This window comes from Mobula birostris, chromosome 7 (assembly GCF_030028105.1).
Source record: "Mobula birostris isolate sMobBir1 chromosome 7, sMobBir1.hap1, whole genome shotgun sequence".
Lineage (NCBI taxonomy): Eukaryota > Metazoa > Chordata > Chondrichthyes > Myliobatiformes > Myliobatidae > Mobula > Mobula birostris.
In genome coordinates this window covers 25618419-25632952 of record NC_092376.1, presented here as the reverse complement: position 1 = coordinate 25632952, position 14534 = coordinate 25618419, and the positions used below count along the sequence as shown (strand labels likewise).

The window sequence follows — 14534 nt, the reverse complement described above, 5'->3', positions numbered from 1 at the left end:
ACGGACTAAATGCAGACAAATGGATCTGGCACCGGGGGGGGGGGGGGGGGGGGTAACTTGGTCGGCATGGACAAGTTGGGCCGAAGGGCCTGTTCCTTGCTGTATAAATATGAATCAATGATTCCATGGCCAGATTGAAAAGGTCAGGCTGTTGGGGCTGGAGGTGAGGAGTGGGCTGTGCATGAGGTTTACTTGTCTCTGTATTGGACATCAGCTTGCTGCTCCAGCAGGTTTGCTTGCCTCTGTTCTGAACAGAGACTGGGGCCTACAACTAACTTATGAATCTGCCCATGGATTCACTTTCGTCAACTTCAGTTCTATTTGCTCACTTGTACAGTTTGCACAATTTGTGTTTTTTTTTCTCTCTCTCTCTCTCTGCTCAGTGGCTGTTTGACAGTCTTGTTTTAATGGGTTCAAATGGGTTTCTTTGTTTCGTGGCTGCCTGTAAGGAGATGAATCTCAAGGTTGTGTGAAGTACAGGTTTCCCCCGCCATCCGAAGGTACAGCGTTCCTATGAAACGGTTCGTAAGCCGGAATGTTGTAAAGCGAAGAAGCAATTACTATTTATTTATATGGGAAAATTTTGTGAGCGTTCGCAGACCCAAAAATAACCTACCAAATCATGCCAAATAACACTTAAAACCTAAAGTAACAGTAACATATAGTAAAAGCAGGAATGATATGATAAATACACAGCCTATATAAAGTAGAAATACTTTCCACAATCATTGCCAGCACTGTTCTCTGTAGCGCAAATCTCACACAAGCACTCTCGGCAGAAAATCTCACGCAAGCGCTGTTGGCAAGATCACTCTCTCCAGTAACCTTTAAGCTATGAAGCTGCCAAATCATACCAAATAACACATAAAAATACACAGCCAATATAAAGTAGAAATTATGTATGTACAGTGTAGTATCACGGGAATCGGGAAGACATCAAGCACACTGATGATGGTGTGTTAGGCTGAGTCATTGGAGTTTGGGTGGTGCAGTGGCCCCCACCCTCCAGACTGCCGACTGATACTGATCCGCGAAGCATACAGGGGTACAGCGGTAGCCTGGATGCACACAGCACATCTTTAAGAAAAAAGCCGAGATAAACATGCTAATTAATTAGGTGCTGCCCGGCGCGTAATTGTCAGCCCAGATCAGAGGCGACGCAATCACAGTCTGTGTAAAGTGTAAAGAACTAATGTAGGTCTTTCGTAACAGTGAGGTTTCATAAAGCGAATGTTCGAAAAGCGGGGGACACCTGTATACATACTTTGATAATAAATGTACTTTGAATTTTGAATTGCTGGTAACAGCTCTGCACGTCGAACTCTTTCTTGAGCATGTTTGTCGCTGGTTTGAGTATTAGAATATGCCTTTGTCACTGAGTTTGGTAACAGTCGCCTCAGCAATGCCGGAAACTTTCCAACGACCACTTACTGAATGCGGCAAAGGAGGTGTGCATTTTTTCTGCCAAGTTCAGAGTTGGTTATTCCCAAACACATCCGATAACTGTTACCCCCATATTACGAACAATGCTAATTAGGCAATCTTTTTCTGCCAATGATTTTGTTAGGATATCAGGGTTCTTTAAATTGAGATGAATGCTCAAGGCCTTGCCAAAAACATCTGTGTCCAACATTTTTAAAATTATCGTTGAGGTACAGCATGGAATTGGCTCTTCAGGCTGCGCTGGGCAGCAATCTCAGATTTAACCCTAGCCTAACCACGGGACAACTTACGATGGCCAATGAACCTACCAAAAGATTTGTTTTTGGACTGAGAGAGGAAACCGGAGCACCCGGAAGAAATCCGCGAGGTCACGGGGAGAATATAGACGGTCCTTACAGGCAGCGTTGGTAATTGAACCCAGGTTGCCTGTACTTCAAAGCGTTGTGCTAACCACTACACTACGTACCACCCTGAGCTGTAGTGGATGAGAAGTGACCTGATAGAGGTGTGTAAGATGATGAGAGGCATTGATCATGTGGATAGTCAGAGGCTTTTTCCCAGGGATGAAATGGCTAACGCAAGAGGGCACAGTTTTAAGGTGCTTGGAAGTAGGTGCAGAGGAGATGGTAGGTGTAAGTTTTTTACGCAGAGACTGGTCAGTATGTGGAATGGGCTGCCAGTGACAATGGTGGAGGCAGATATGATGGGATCTTTTTAAGACTCCTGGACAGGTACATGTGATAAAGTTTTAAGGGAATTGGGGGATTCTCAGATTCCTGTAAGTAATGGTTAAGGTAGAGTCTGTGTATTCTGGTTTGAGAATGGCTGCAATTTGAGCAGCTGTTGTCTCCTGACTTTTCACACCTTTTGGTTTCATGATCATGGCTGATTTATTTTCCCTCTCAACCCCATTCTGCCTTCTCCCTGTAACTTTTAACACCCTTATTATTCAAGAACTTATCAATCTCCACTTTAAATTTCCCCAGGACTTGGCCTCCACAGCCATCTGTGGCAATGAATTTCACAGATTCACCACTCTCTGGCTAAAGAAATGCTTCATTTTTATTCTAAAGGGACATTTTTTTTCCCCGAGGCTGTGCTGTCTGGTCCTAGACAATAGACAATAGGTGCAGGAGTAGGCCATTCGGCCCTTTGAGCCAGCACCACCATTCACTGTGATCATGGCTGATCATCCACAATCAGTATCCAATTCCTGCCTTATCCCCATAACCTTTGATTCCGCTATCTTTAAGAACTCTATTCATCTCTTCCTTCAAAGCATCCAGAGACTTGGCCTCCACTGCCTTCTGGGGCAGAGCATTCTATATATCCACCACTTTCTGGGTGAAAAAGTTTTTCCTCAACTCCGTTCTAAATGGTCTACCCCTTGTTCTTAAACTGTGGCCTCTGGTTCTGGACTCACCCATCAGCGGGAACATGTTTCCTGCCTCCAGCGTGTCCAATCCCTTAATAATCTTATATGTTTCAATAAGATCCCCTCTCAGCCTTCTAAATTCCAGAGTATACAAGCCCAGTTGCTCCAATCTTTCAACATATGACAGTCCCACCATCCCAGGAATTAACCTTGTGAACCTACACTACACTCCCTCAATAGCAAGAATGTCCTTCCTCAAATTCGGAGACCAAAATTGCACACAGTACTCCAGGTATGGTCTCACCAGGGCCCTGTACAGCTGACTTTCCCATTATTGGAAACATCCTCCATGTCCACTCTAACTAGGCCTTTCAATATTCGATGGGCTTCCAGTTCTTCTAAACTCCAGTGAGTACAGGCCCAGAACCATCAAATGCTCCTCATATATTAACCCTTTCATTCCTGGGATAATTCTTGCAAACCCCTGGACCCTTTCCAATGCCAGCACATCATTTCTTAGATATATAGCCCAGAACTGGACACAATATATATGGGCAGGTAGGTGAGGGAGGGGGGAATGAACTAAGAAGTTGGGAGATAATAGGGGAAACACCCACCTTCTCCCTCACCTGGTCTCACTTATCACCTGCCAGCTTGCACTTCTAAACACAAGAGATTCTGCAGATGCTGGAAATCTAGAGCAATACAAAATACTGGAGGAACTCAGCATGCCAGGCAGCATCCACGGGAATGAATAAACAGATCATGTTGTAGACCGAGACTCTTCTTCAGGACTGGAAAGGAAGGGAGACGTCAAAATGAAAAGGTGGGGGAGGGAAAGGAGGACTAGCTAGAAGATGATAGGTGAAGCCAGGTGGGTGGGAAAGGTAGAAAGCTGGAGAAGGAGGAATCTGATGAGAGAGGGGAGTAGGCCATGAGAAAAAGGGGAAGGAAGGACAGCAGGGGCAGGTGAGGAGAAGAGACAAGAGGTCAGCATGGGGAATAGAAGAAGAGGGAAAGAGGAAGGAACAGAAATTACTGGAAGGAGGAATCAATGCTTATGCCATCAGGTTAAAGACCAACTACTCTATGAGGTGTTGCTCCTCTACCCAGAAGTTGCCCTCATCACGGCAAAAAAGGAGGCGTGCCAGAACAGGAATAAGGATAGGCATTAAAATGGTTGGCCACTGGGAAATTCCACTTTTGGCAGTTGGAGCAAGGTGCTTGACAAAGTGTCTCCCCCAATTTATGACAGGTCTCACCATTGTAGAAGAGGCCAGATCAGATACAATAAATGACCCCAGCAGATTTGCAGGTGAAACATTACCTCACCTGGAAGAACTATTAGGGACCCTGAGTGGGAAGAAGGGAGGAGGTGAATGGGCAGGTGCAGGATCTCTGTCACTTGCAGGGATATGTGCCAGGAGGGTCAATAAGATAAATGGACAAGAATCACGGAGGGAGCGATCCCTGCCAAGAACAGGCGGGGTGGGGGGGGCGGGGAGTCTGGGCAATGGAGATGGAGATGAGAGCAGCATCAAAGATGGAGGAAGGGAAAGCCTATTCTTTGAAGAAGAACATCTCTGATGTCCTAGAAAGGAGAGCCTCATCCTGGGAACAGATACTGCAGAATCGAAGGAACTGAGAAAACGAAATAGCATTTTTACAGAGACAGAATGGGAATTGGTAGGGTTATAAAAGATATCAGTAGACAGTCGGTCTCCAGAAAGGGAGACAGAGAGTTCAAGGAAGAGGAGAGGTGTAAGAAATGGACAAAGTGAATTAAAGGGCAGGGTGGAAGTTGGAGGCAGAGTTGATGAAATTGACAAAGCTCAGCATGGGTGCACGAAGCAACACCAAGCACCAATGCAGTGATCAATACATGGAGAAAGGAAGAGTTGGGGGAACATTACTAGGGAAGGCTTGGAAAATGGATTCCAACAAAAAGGCAGTCATAGCTGGGGCCCATGTGGGTGCCCATGGCTACCCCTTGGGATTGTACTCTTTAACCTCCCCTCCACCTTCTTATTTTAGCTTCTGCCCCCTTTCCTTTCCAGTCCTGTTGAAGGGTCTCAGCCGGAAACATCAATTGTTTATTCCTCTCCATTGAGTTCCTCCAGCATTTTGTGTGTTGCAACTGGGAACATCTGTTTTTGGCCAACTGCATATCTGACATATGGACAGTGTATAGAGAACAGGAAAACATGTTACAGTAAGAAGGACAAGGATGGCAAGGTGAGGGCACTTTGGGTGTTGAAAGAGGTGGTGAATATAGTCAGTTAGATAAACATAGGTAAGGTTTAGAAATCTAAGATCAAATGGAGCCCTGTAGGATGTTAAAACCAGAAAAAAACTGAGAAAGGAATTAGGAAAACCAGGAAGGATCATGAAACATGCTTAGAAGTTGGATTAAAGAGACTCCCGAGATATTCTATACATACATCAAGAGCAAGAGGGTAACTAGGATGTAGATAGGACCATCAAGGATAAAAGAGGGAAAAGGTGCTTGGAGACGGGATATGGACGGGGATCTGAATGAGTACTTTGCATCAATACTTTCAAAGGAGGTGGAGCGTAGGGAGATCAGAGTGAAGCATGCTAATTCGTTAGGACAGTTCAAAATAAAGGATGCAGTGTTTAATGAAAAAACATTAACGTGAATAAGTCCCCAGGATCTGCTAGGATTTCAGCAAATGGAAACCCATGGCTAATTAGAAACAGTTGGCACGGCATGGTATGGGGCAAGTCAGGTCTTACTAACTTGATCGAGTTTTTTTTGAGGAGTGACAAAGATGATGGATGAAGGTACAGCTGTGACCATTGTCTTCGTAGGTTTTAGTAATGCATTTGACATGGTCCCTCACAGGGTCATCCAGAAGAGACATTAGATCCATAATGAATGTGTTTGGATTCAGAATTGGCTTACCCATAAAAAGACAAGAGGATAGTGGTCAACGGGACTTCTGGCTGAAGGTGAGACTAGTGGCTTTCCGGAGATCCATATTCTGCTGTTTGTGATGGATATAAATAGCCTGGATGAAAATATAGGTGGGTGCATTAGTAACTTTTGCAGATGGTATGAAGATTTGTGTAGTGTAGAAGGCTAGCCAGGATACACCATATATCATTTGCAGATATGGGCTGCTGGAATTTAACTTGGAAGTGTTGTACTTTTGGAGGCCTGACACTGTTAATGGAAAGACCTGTTTGGTAAGATAGTGACACGCTCAATTGCAGCAACCTTCCTAGGTCCAAAGATCATCCTTCACCTGTTTTTTATGATCACAAGAAACTGCTGGCTGTTAAGAACATCAGGTATTACAGACCTACCCCACTAGCGAGATGCACAATCGTGGTGAAGCTGGACTTTACGCTCATCGTGTTGCAGCCTGCTACACCACATCAGAGGCAATGCACTGTACAACAAACAGTGCCAATAATTGTCTTTGTCTTCTTTCATGCGATCACAGGACATCGGTAATGTAGAATACTGCAAGTGTTGTTCACAGATTCATTGGTGAGACCGATGGCAGGGAGCAGGCCCTCATTCTACCGGGTTGCCTTGTTGCAGCTGCCTAGGGGAGGAGATACAGGAGGCAGTGTGTGAGGGAGCAGGGGTATGACAGACATACTGGAGACCTTGCTGGATCGGAGCCGGCCCCCTCTGTCAGAACTGCTCTCCAGTGTTTGCTCGATGGAAGACAAGCTGGAATGTGTTCGTCTGTGGCTGCACCAGTGCGGCCTGATAACTGATACACACTTGCAGAGATGTGGCTCCAGGACAACATCCCACGCACCATCAATCTACAGGCCATGACACTCAGGGACTTGTGCCGCGTGATTGTCTAGTATTATGGTTTGTACATTGTACCAAGAATAATGCTGTTTTGTTTGGTTGTATTCATGTGTATGGTTGAATGACAATTAAACTTGAACTTAACAGTTTTGATCAGCAGAGGGATCTTGGGGTCCAAGTTCATAGCTCCCTGAAAGTGATGACACAGGGCAATAGGGCAGTAAAGGAGGCACATGGCAGTCTTGGCTTTAAATGAATGAGAATTGTGAATTTACAGTCTGAATTTACAGGCTTCATAAAGTTCTGCATTTAGAATTTTGCATTCAGTCTGCTCCCCCCTTTACAGGGAGGATGCTGAGACTTTGGAGATGGCGCGGAAGAGGTTTACCAAGTTGCTGTCTAGATTACAGGGCACCTGCTAGGAGAGGTTGCACGCACTTAGGTTGTTTTTTTCTGGAGTGGTGGAGGGCAAGGGAAAATCTACAGTTGATAAGAACAGCTTGGTCAAACGACAGAGAAGCAATGAGGTTGTAAAATTATGAGGCAAGAAAAAATTTGTGAACCCTTTGCAGTTACCTTGTTTTCTGCATCATTGACTCATTAAATGTGGTCTGATCATCCAAATCACAATAGTAGACAAACACAATCTGCGTACGCTAACAACACAAACAATTGTACTTTACAAACAATTGTCTTTATCGAACGTATTGTTTAATCATTCACAGTCCAGGCTGGAAAAAGTATGTGAACCCTCGCATTTAATAACTGTCCTTTAGCAACAATAACCTTCACCAAATGTTCCCTGTAGCTGCTGATCAGACTTGCACAATGGCGAGGATAAATTTTAGACTATTCCTCTATACAAAACTGTTTCAGCTCATCAATATTTCTGGGATACCTTGCATAATCAGCCCTCTTCAGGTCATGTCACAGGATCTCAATTGGATTAAGGTCTGCACTCTGACTTGGCCATTCCAAAACACACATTTTCTTATTTTTAAATCATTCTGTTAATTTACTTCTGTGTTTCGGATCATTGTCTTGTTGCGTCATCCAACTTCTATTAAGCTTCAGGTGACAAACCACTACCTTTACATTCTCCTGTAAAATGCCTTGATACAATTTTGAGTTCATTGTTCCCTCAATGACTGCAAGCTGTCCAGGTCCTGAGGCAGCAAAGCAGCCCCAAGCCATGATGCTCCTTCCACCGTGCTTCACAGTTGGGATGTGATTTTGGTGTTGCTGTGCAGTGCTCTTTTCCCTCCAAACATATTGGTGTGCATTTCTGCCAAAAAATTCAACTTTTGTTTCATCTGTCCACACAACATTGTTGCAGAAGTGTTTTGCAAACTTGAGAGGTCCAGCAGTTTTTTTTTGGAAAGCAGTTGTTTCCTCTGTGGTGTCCTTCCACGAATACCATTCTTGCTCAGTGTTTTTCTTATAGTGGACACATGAACAGACTTCAGCAAGTTCCAGATTTCTGTAGGTCTTTTGTTGTTAGCCTTGGGTCCTTTTTCACCTCCGTCAGCATTGCATGTTGTACTCTTGGTATAACCTTTGCAGAATTCCCACTCCCAGGGAAAGTAGCAACAGTACTGAATTTCCTCCATTTGTAGACAATTTCTCTTACTGTGGACTGATCAACGTTTAGATTTTTAAAAATGTTTTTGCGGCCTTTTCCAGCTTCATGCATCTCTACAATTCTTCTTCTAAGTTCATCTGAAAGTTGTTTCCATCAATGCATGGTGCACGAACAGTTCTTTCTTGAGAAGAGCAGACTCTGTCAGTAACCTGATTTTGTGTGTTTTTGTTTTTATATAGGGCAGGGCACCTCCAATCTCACCACATCGATTGGAACACCCAACTCCAAATAGCTTTTGTACAAGGCCACAGGTTCACATACTTCTTTGAACCCAGACTGTGATCCTTTAAATGGTGTACGTAGTATTGACAAAGAGTACAATTATTTTGTGTTTTATTAGTTTAGGCAGATTTTGTTTGTTATTGTGACTTAGATGAAGACCAGACCACATTTTATGAGTAATTAATGCAGAAAACCAGGTAATTGCAAAGGGTTCGCAAAATTTTTTTGTAACTGTATCTTTATCCCAAGGTTGACGTAGTAATACCGGAGATGATTGAGAGATAAATTCAAAGGAGAGCTCTGGGGCAAGTTTTTTTTTTTAAAAACAGAGTGCTGGATGCCTGGAACACATTCTCTGGGGTGGTGGTGGAGGCAAAATCAGGAAATGTACAAGATGCTCTTAGAAGGACATATGAATGTACAGGAAATGGAAAGATATCGCTATTGAGTGGGAAGAAGGGATTAAATTGGTTGGGCATTTGATTACTGATTTAATTAGTTATCAAATTAATAATTAAAAAGGCTTGTTCCTGTGCTGTACCGTTCTATGTTCCATAGCAAAAGATTCTGAAGGCAAAGGGAAGTGATTAAAGAACAAGATTTTATACACAAGACAGATGAAGAAATAAGTATTACTGTATGTAAAGGACTCATTCATATAGATGGGCATATCGTCAACTTCCCCTTGCACTCAAAGGAAGGATAAATGGACGTCTAATTCTGCTGTTTTACCACAAGGTGGTGCTAAAATCCAGCAACTGAGTAGAGACCAGCACAACTCTGAACTCTGCCAAAGTTTCACTGATTATACTCCAACATTGCATTTCTCAGCACACAGGAATGCAAAGTTGTGGTGCTCATGAAAGGCTCTGTCAAGATAGACGTGGCACAGGGAGTTCATTGATAGGCTTCGGCCTCTAAATGTGGGATTTATTTTTATAATTTTTAAAAGAATGAAGTATTTCAATTTTTAAAAATAGATTTCTGTCTATCATAGCCAAATAATCCAGTGGGCTGTTGTATTTTCCTGTGTTTGTGGTGTGTCTAACTTTAATCCTGCTAACAGCAACCTCTGGCCCAATGAATAAGGAGGAACAAAGCTCAGTTTCTGAAAAACTTTATTTATCTCAAAAAGTACAACCCAGAGAATTGTGTTTCAATCAAAGAACACAAAGTGAGATCTCACTGCTTCCATAAACTTTGGGTCTGCGTGCTCCATCCAGAGTAAACAGCGACCAGCAGACATTGTGAAGCTCATTATGATGACAAAAGGAAAACCGGAAAAACTGAATGCAGCTTTCAGTTTCCAAATGCACTGCCATAATCTTTATGATTCCACTGCCCTTTTAAATACAAATGAAAGTCAAAATGCTGGATACATAATTATAACTTATCACTTACCAACACATTCCCATTTCTAAAACATCCACTTTGCATCTTAAAAACAAAGGGTTCCATTAACTCTTGTCCTCACAAAAACAGCTGAACTTGGAACTTAATACTGGTAGAGAAATCCATTATCTTAAAAACACATTGCAATGCTTTTTTTGGGATGTAATACGTCTCATTCTTTAAACTGAAAATAAATTTAAGATGTATTTCACTGAACATACAGGATGACCAGATATTGCAGTGATTTGCTTCTTAAACTTGAGCATGTGAACGAACGAAGCCATCTGTTGCAACCGCAACAGAAATCTCTCAAACCATAATTACTGTTTGGATTGAATTCTTTATAGCGGATACGAATTATAATCACGTGGCAGGAAGCGAAAATAGTGATAAGTTATGGCTGAGAACTGGATCCCTGCACCAGGAACACCTGCTCACAAATTTCTTTGTGCAGCTTCACTTTATTGTATGCTGAAGTTGTGCAAAGGAATTTGAGAGAAGAGTTTCTGGACAACAAGGTTCAGCTTCATCAACATTCCACTTTAAGCGGTGTCATACTGTGCTTGTAGTCAAGTTCTGTGCATCACCTACAACTGCAGACATCAGCACATTAGTTCTCATGGGGGAAGTTAGAATTATTTGACCAGGGATCAGAACTTCGCCTTCCAGGGGTGGGTCTCCAAATATTATCGAGGTTCTTCCAGGGATCAAACATTCGCCCAAGGTCTTCTATTTGGCCAGGTGTTGGGTTCTCTCCTCCTATAAGATCAACGCTTGCCATTGAGTTGTTGCTTGTGGGAGTGTTGAAAGTCAGGCTGTTGTCTCGACAGGTGGACCAGATTGGGTTGCTGAAGGGAGTGGTGGACCAGAGGCTGTTGTTGGAGTTACCCAAAAGGATCGACTAAAGTGAGAAGAAAACAAAGTTCATTTTTAAATTGTTATGGATACCAGATATTGTTACAAGAGCAAGGAAATGTTAATTCACAACTAGGAAAGATTGCATTATAAAATACAAAAAAAAGTTGGAATATACATTATTCAGTCATAAACAACTGAGCAAACTGCAAGGCGTTTCTAAGACTCCAAGCTTAATTTTCTGACTGTGTGCTATACATTTGATAAAGGAAGCTAGTGATACTGCAACCAGCACATCATTTCACTGTTCACAGTGTAATTGCCCAGATGGAGGCTCTTTTGTTTTTTTTCTTGAAGTGGTAGTCACTGCAGTTAAGGTACACCAACAGTGCTGTTGGATAGATGGATTTCAGGCTTTTACAGTAACAGACAAGGACATGTGCTTTACTTCCAAGCTGGCAATGTGTACAACTTGCCATGGGGATCCTGTGGTGGTGACACTGACATTCAAGGCAGTTGATATCATGGCTTGAAGAGGGGCCAATGAGGCCCTGTCTCCTCTAGATTGTATCTTACAGAGGAACATAACACAGTCAGTTTGTTAGTGGAGGAAGAAGTGAATATTTCAATTGGATGAGATGTCTATAACACTGGTTGCTTCGACCAGGAAGGTATGGAGCTTCTCAGGCAAACCCTATTCACCATACTCCTGGCTTGTGCCTTATGACTGGTGGACAAAACACTGACCGGTCAAGATGCACCTCACTTGCCACAGCAAACCCAACCTCTGGGCTGTTGCTGCAGCTATCACTGTATGTTTCAAACCTGCTTCCCTGGGCAGAGAATTCCACAGATTCAATATTCTCTGGAGAAAACAGTTTCTCCTAACCCCTGTTCTAAATATATTGCCCCAAATCTTGAGGCCATGACCCCTGTCTAGTCTCACTTATCAATTGAAACAACTTTCCTGCCTTTATGCTATCTATCCCTTTCATAATGTTATACAAAATCCTCTCTCATTCTTCTGAATTCCAGCGAGTATAGCCCAAGGTGTCTCATTCTCTTGAGGCTAACCCCAGTGCCTCCAGAATCCCACTAGTGAACCTCCCCCGCACTGCTTCCAAAGCAGGAATGTCCTTCCTAAAGTATCCCCAAGGTCTTGGTGGTCAGGGTAGAGAAAAGCCACAAAATTGTGTAGAGATGACCAGGAGTCTCACAGCTTGGGCTCAATGGATGCTTGCCATATTAAGATTTAATTCCAGAGTGTATGGCTTTTCCTCTGAACCTCAAACCCAATGCACAAATACAAAATTCACTTTTTCTCCACTTGTTAGAGATCAAATATCAATTCCCTTAAGCCGCTTGTATACAAATCTGCATTCCAGCACATCACCAGCACCAGTCTATCTGCCATCAAGGGGTGGGTGGGTGTGTGTGTGTGTGTGTGTGTGTGTGTGTCTGTCTCTCTCTCTCTCTTTATATATATAAAAAAATATACACAGAATGGTGCTAGAAAAAGGCTGGCGATAGCATGAAGGATCTCACACACCCTGCTCATGGGCCGTTTGTTCCACTCCCATCGGGCAAGAGGCCACACAGCATTCATACCAGGATCACTAGACTGAAAAACTTACTTCCCCCAAGCCATCAAGTTGATCAACATCTCCATCCATTAACCCTTCCTACCACCACCACTTTATACACGTCACCAAGTGTCACTTTATGTACATACTAATATAAATATATAATATGTATATACACAAATAAAAATATAAAAACAGTTGAGTATGTTTAATTGGATTGATTTTATACCTAAGTGTTTTTATTGTGTTCTTTATGCTTAGTGTTTTTATGCTGCACTGGATCTAGAGTAATCATTTTGTTCTGCTTTACACTGATGTACTGAAGAATCATTATAAACAATCTTGATATCCTTGCAGACAAACTTCCTTTTCCTTCTGTAAATAAACTATCAATCAGTGGAACAAAACTGGAGCTTGCACTGACACCAAACACATCTACTTGCTTGGTGTTACTTACTGGAGTTGAGTGAGTCGGAGAGACGGTACTGGTTGGCCAGCTATTGCAGGCATCACTGGGTGCGTCCCAAATCGACGTAGACGGAGAGCTGTAATCAAGCCAATTATGGCCAACTTCGTGATTGACAAAGGCTGCTCTTGAAAGTACGTGTGAGCTGAAGACTTCTGAAATAGAACAACAATGTATATCAGCTACCTCTTATATATAATAGAAACAATTATTTAACTGGGACGTGGGGTGTTAATACTAAATACACAAGCAGCATTAGCATCCCTTAGACCAGGGGTGGGGGAAAACTTGGCTGATATGCAGCATGCACTGCCATTCCTTATTCGTTATCCTCCACACAGGATAAAAAAAATACACAATGACTATCTTTACTACCAAATTTTTACAACCCAAAAGCATTGAAATGTTTTCAGATTAAATATTTCACACAGCTTGGCACCAGCTGTTGGATGATACGTGTTGAAATCCTCGCAGACCCCAGTGTACACATCAGTATTTGGATAGTAAATAGTTGGGCCAGTGAAGGCTGGCTTTTGCTCTGCATATAATTTTTTCTTCTGTTGTAAGTGTACACCAGATATTCAGTGACAATAATGATAAATACTGTGTGTAGATTAGCACCTTCATGGATATTTTTAAAAGATCTAATCATGTTTAAATAGGCTTTCTATTTCAATCTGTGTTATAGTCATAGTCATACTTTTATTAATAGCAAAACAATAAACATGTGTAAATAAGCAACATAATTCATCCCTTTTCCTTAAAAAGTCCATAATTATTATTACCCATTCATTAATCTTTGATCATCTCTGCTTGAGATCATAGCATGTGGAAGATTTTTTTTTAAAAGGAAAGGTTATTGCCAATAGGACACATGCTCTCAAAAAGGGTCACCACCCCTGATCTAGATGATCTATCACTCTAACTACTGAAAAATTATCATTGCCAGAACGAAGTTGTATACATAAAGATGCTTAACTCTGATATGGAGATCTCTCAACCAAGGTCACCAGTCATGGACACTTACATGTAAACACCAACAATATAAAGACTGTCTGCAGTTAATTCTACAGGTAAATTCTTCTTTCTGATACACTAAACAACCAACAATACAGGTACAGTGACAAGTGAAACTGGATTTGCATGTGGCTCTCTGATTTACAGACATAATCTCTGCATTTTACACTGCACTGCAAATCTCTTTCATAAAGATCAAGAGTCTTAGAGCAGAATATTTTAAAAAGGCAATATGTATTTAACATACAGAATACTTCTCAAATGAGTCTCTTCATCTAAATACTAGAGTTAATACTATATTGAGCCTTTTTAAAAATTCTGCATCATCTACCCAATTGTTTGGCTCTATGGTGTCTTCAAGATTTTGGATGATACCACCAGTAAAAAGGACATTATTGTCATTTACTAGGGTGCCAAAATTCACATTGATTGTAGATAAAGCTTCCCCAGCTCAAAACATGTATATATTTGCAAACAAGAAAAAAATCTACAGATGTCAAAAATCAATGTAATACACACAAAATGCTGGAGGAACTGACCTCAGCAGCCCTGGAAGCATCTATGGAAAAGAGTACACAGTCAACATTTCAGGCCAAGACCCTTCATCAGGACCCTGCTATGCTGATGAAGGTTCTTGGCCTGAAACGTTGACTGTTTACTATTTTCCATAGATGCTGTCTAGCCTGCCGGGGTCCTCCAGAATTTGGTGTGTATTACATATATATCTGCGATCACACTTCTAT

At 42.1% G+C, this 14534-nt stretch overlaps 1 protein-coding gene across 3 annotated transcripts in view; it reads right to left on the bottom strand.

The window, feature by feature from the left end:
* Positions 1-9579: 9579 nt before the first annotated feature.
* Positions 9580-14534, bottom strand: part of tmem131 (transmembrane protein 131) — a 182366-nt gene continuing 177411 nt past the window's right edge. For all 3 annotated transcript variants that reach the window (XM_072262747.1, XM_072262748.1, XM_072262749.1), the window contains 2 exons: positions 12766-12929; positions 9580-10771 (listed from right to left, as the gene is read on the bottom strand). In XM_072262747.1, coding sequence (XP_072118848.1) covers positions 10481-10771; positions 12766-12929 — 455 coding nt within the window. In that variant the 3' untranslated portion in view covers positions 9580-10480. The remainder of the gene's footprint in view (positions 10772-12765; positions 12930-14534) is intronic.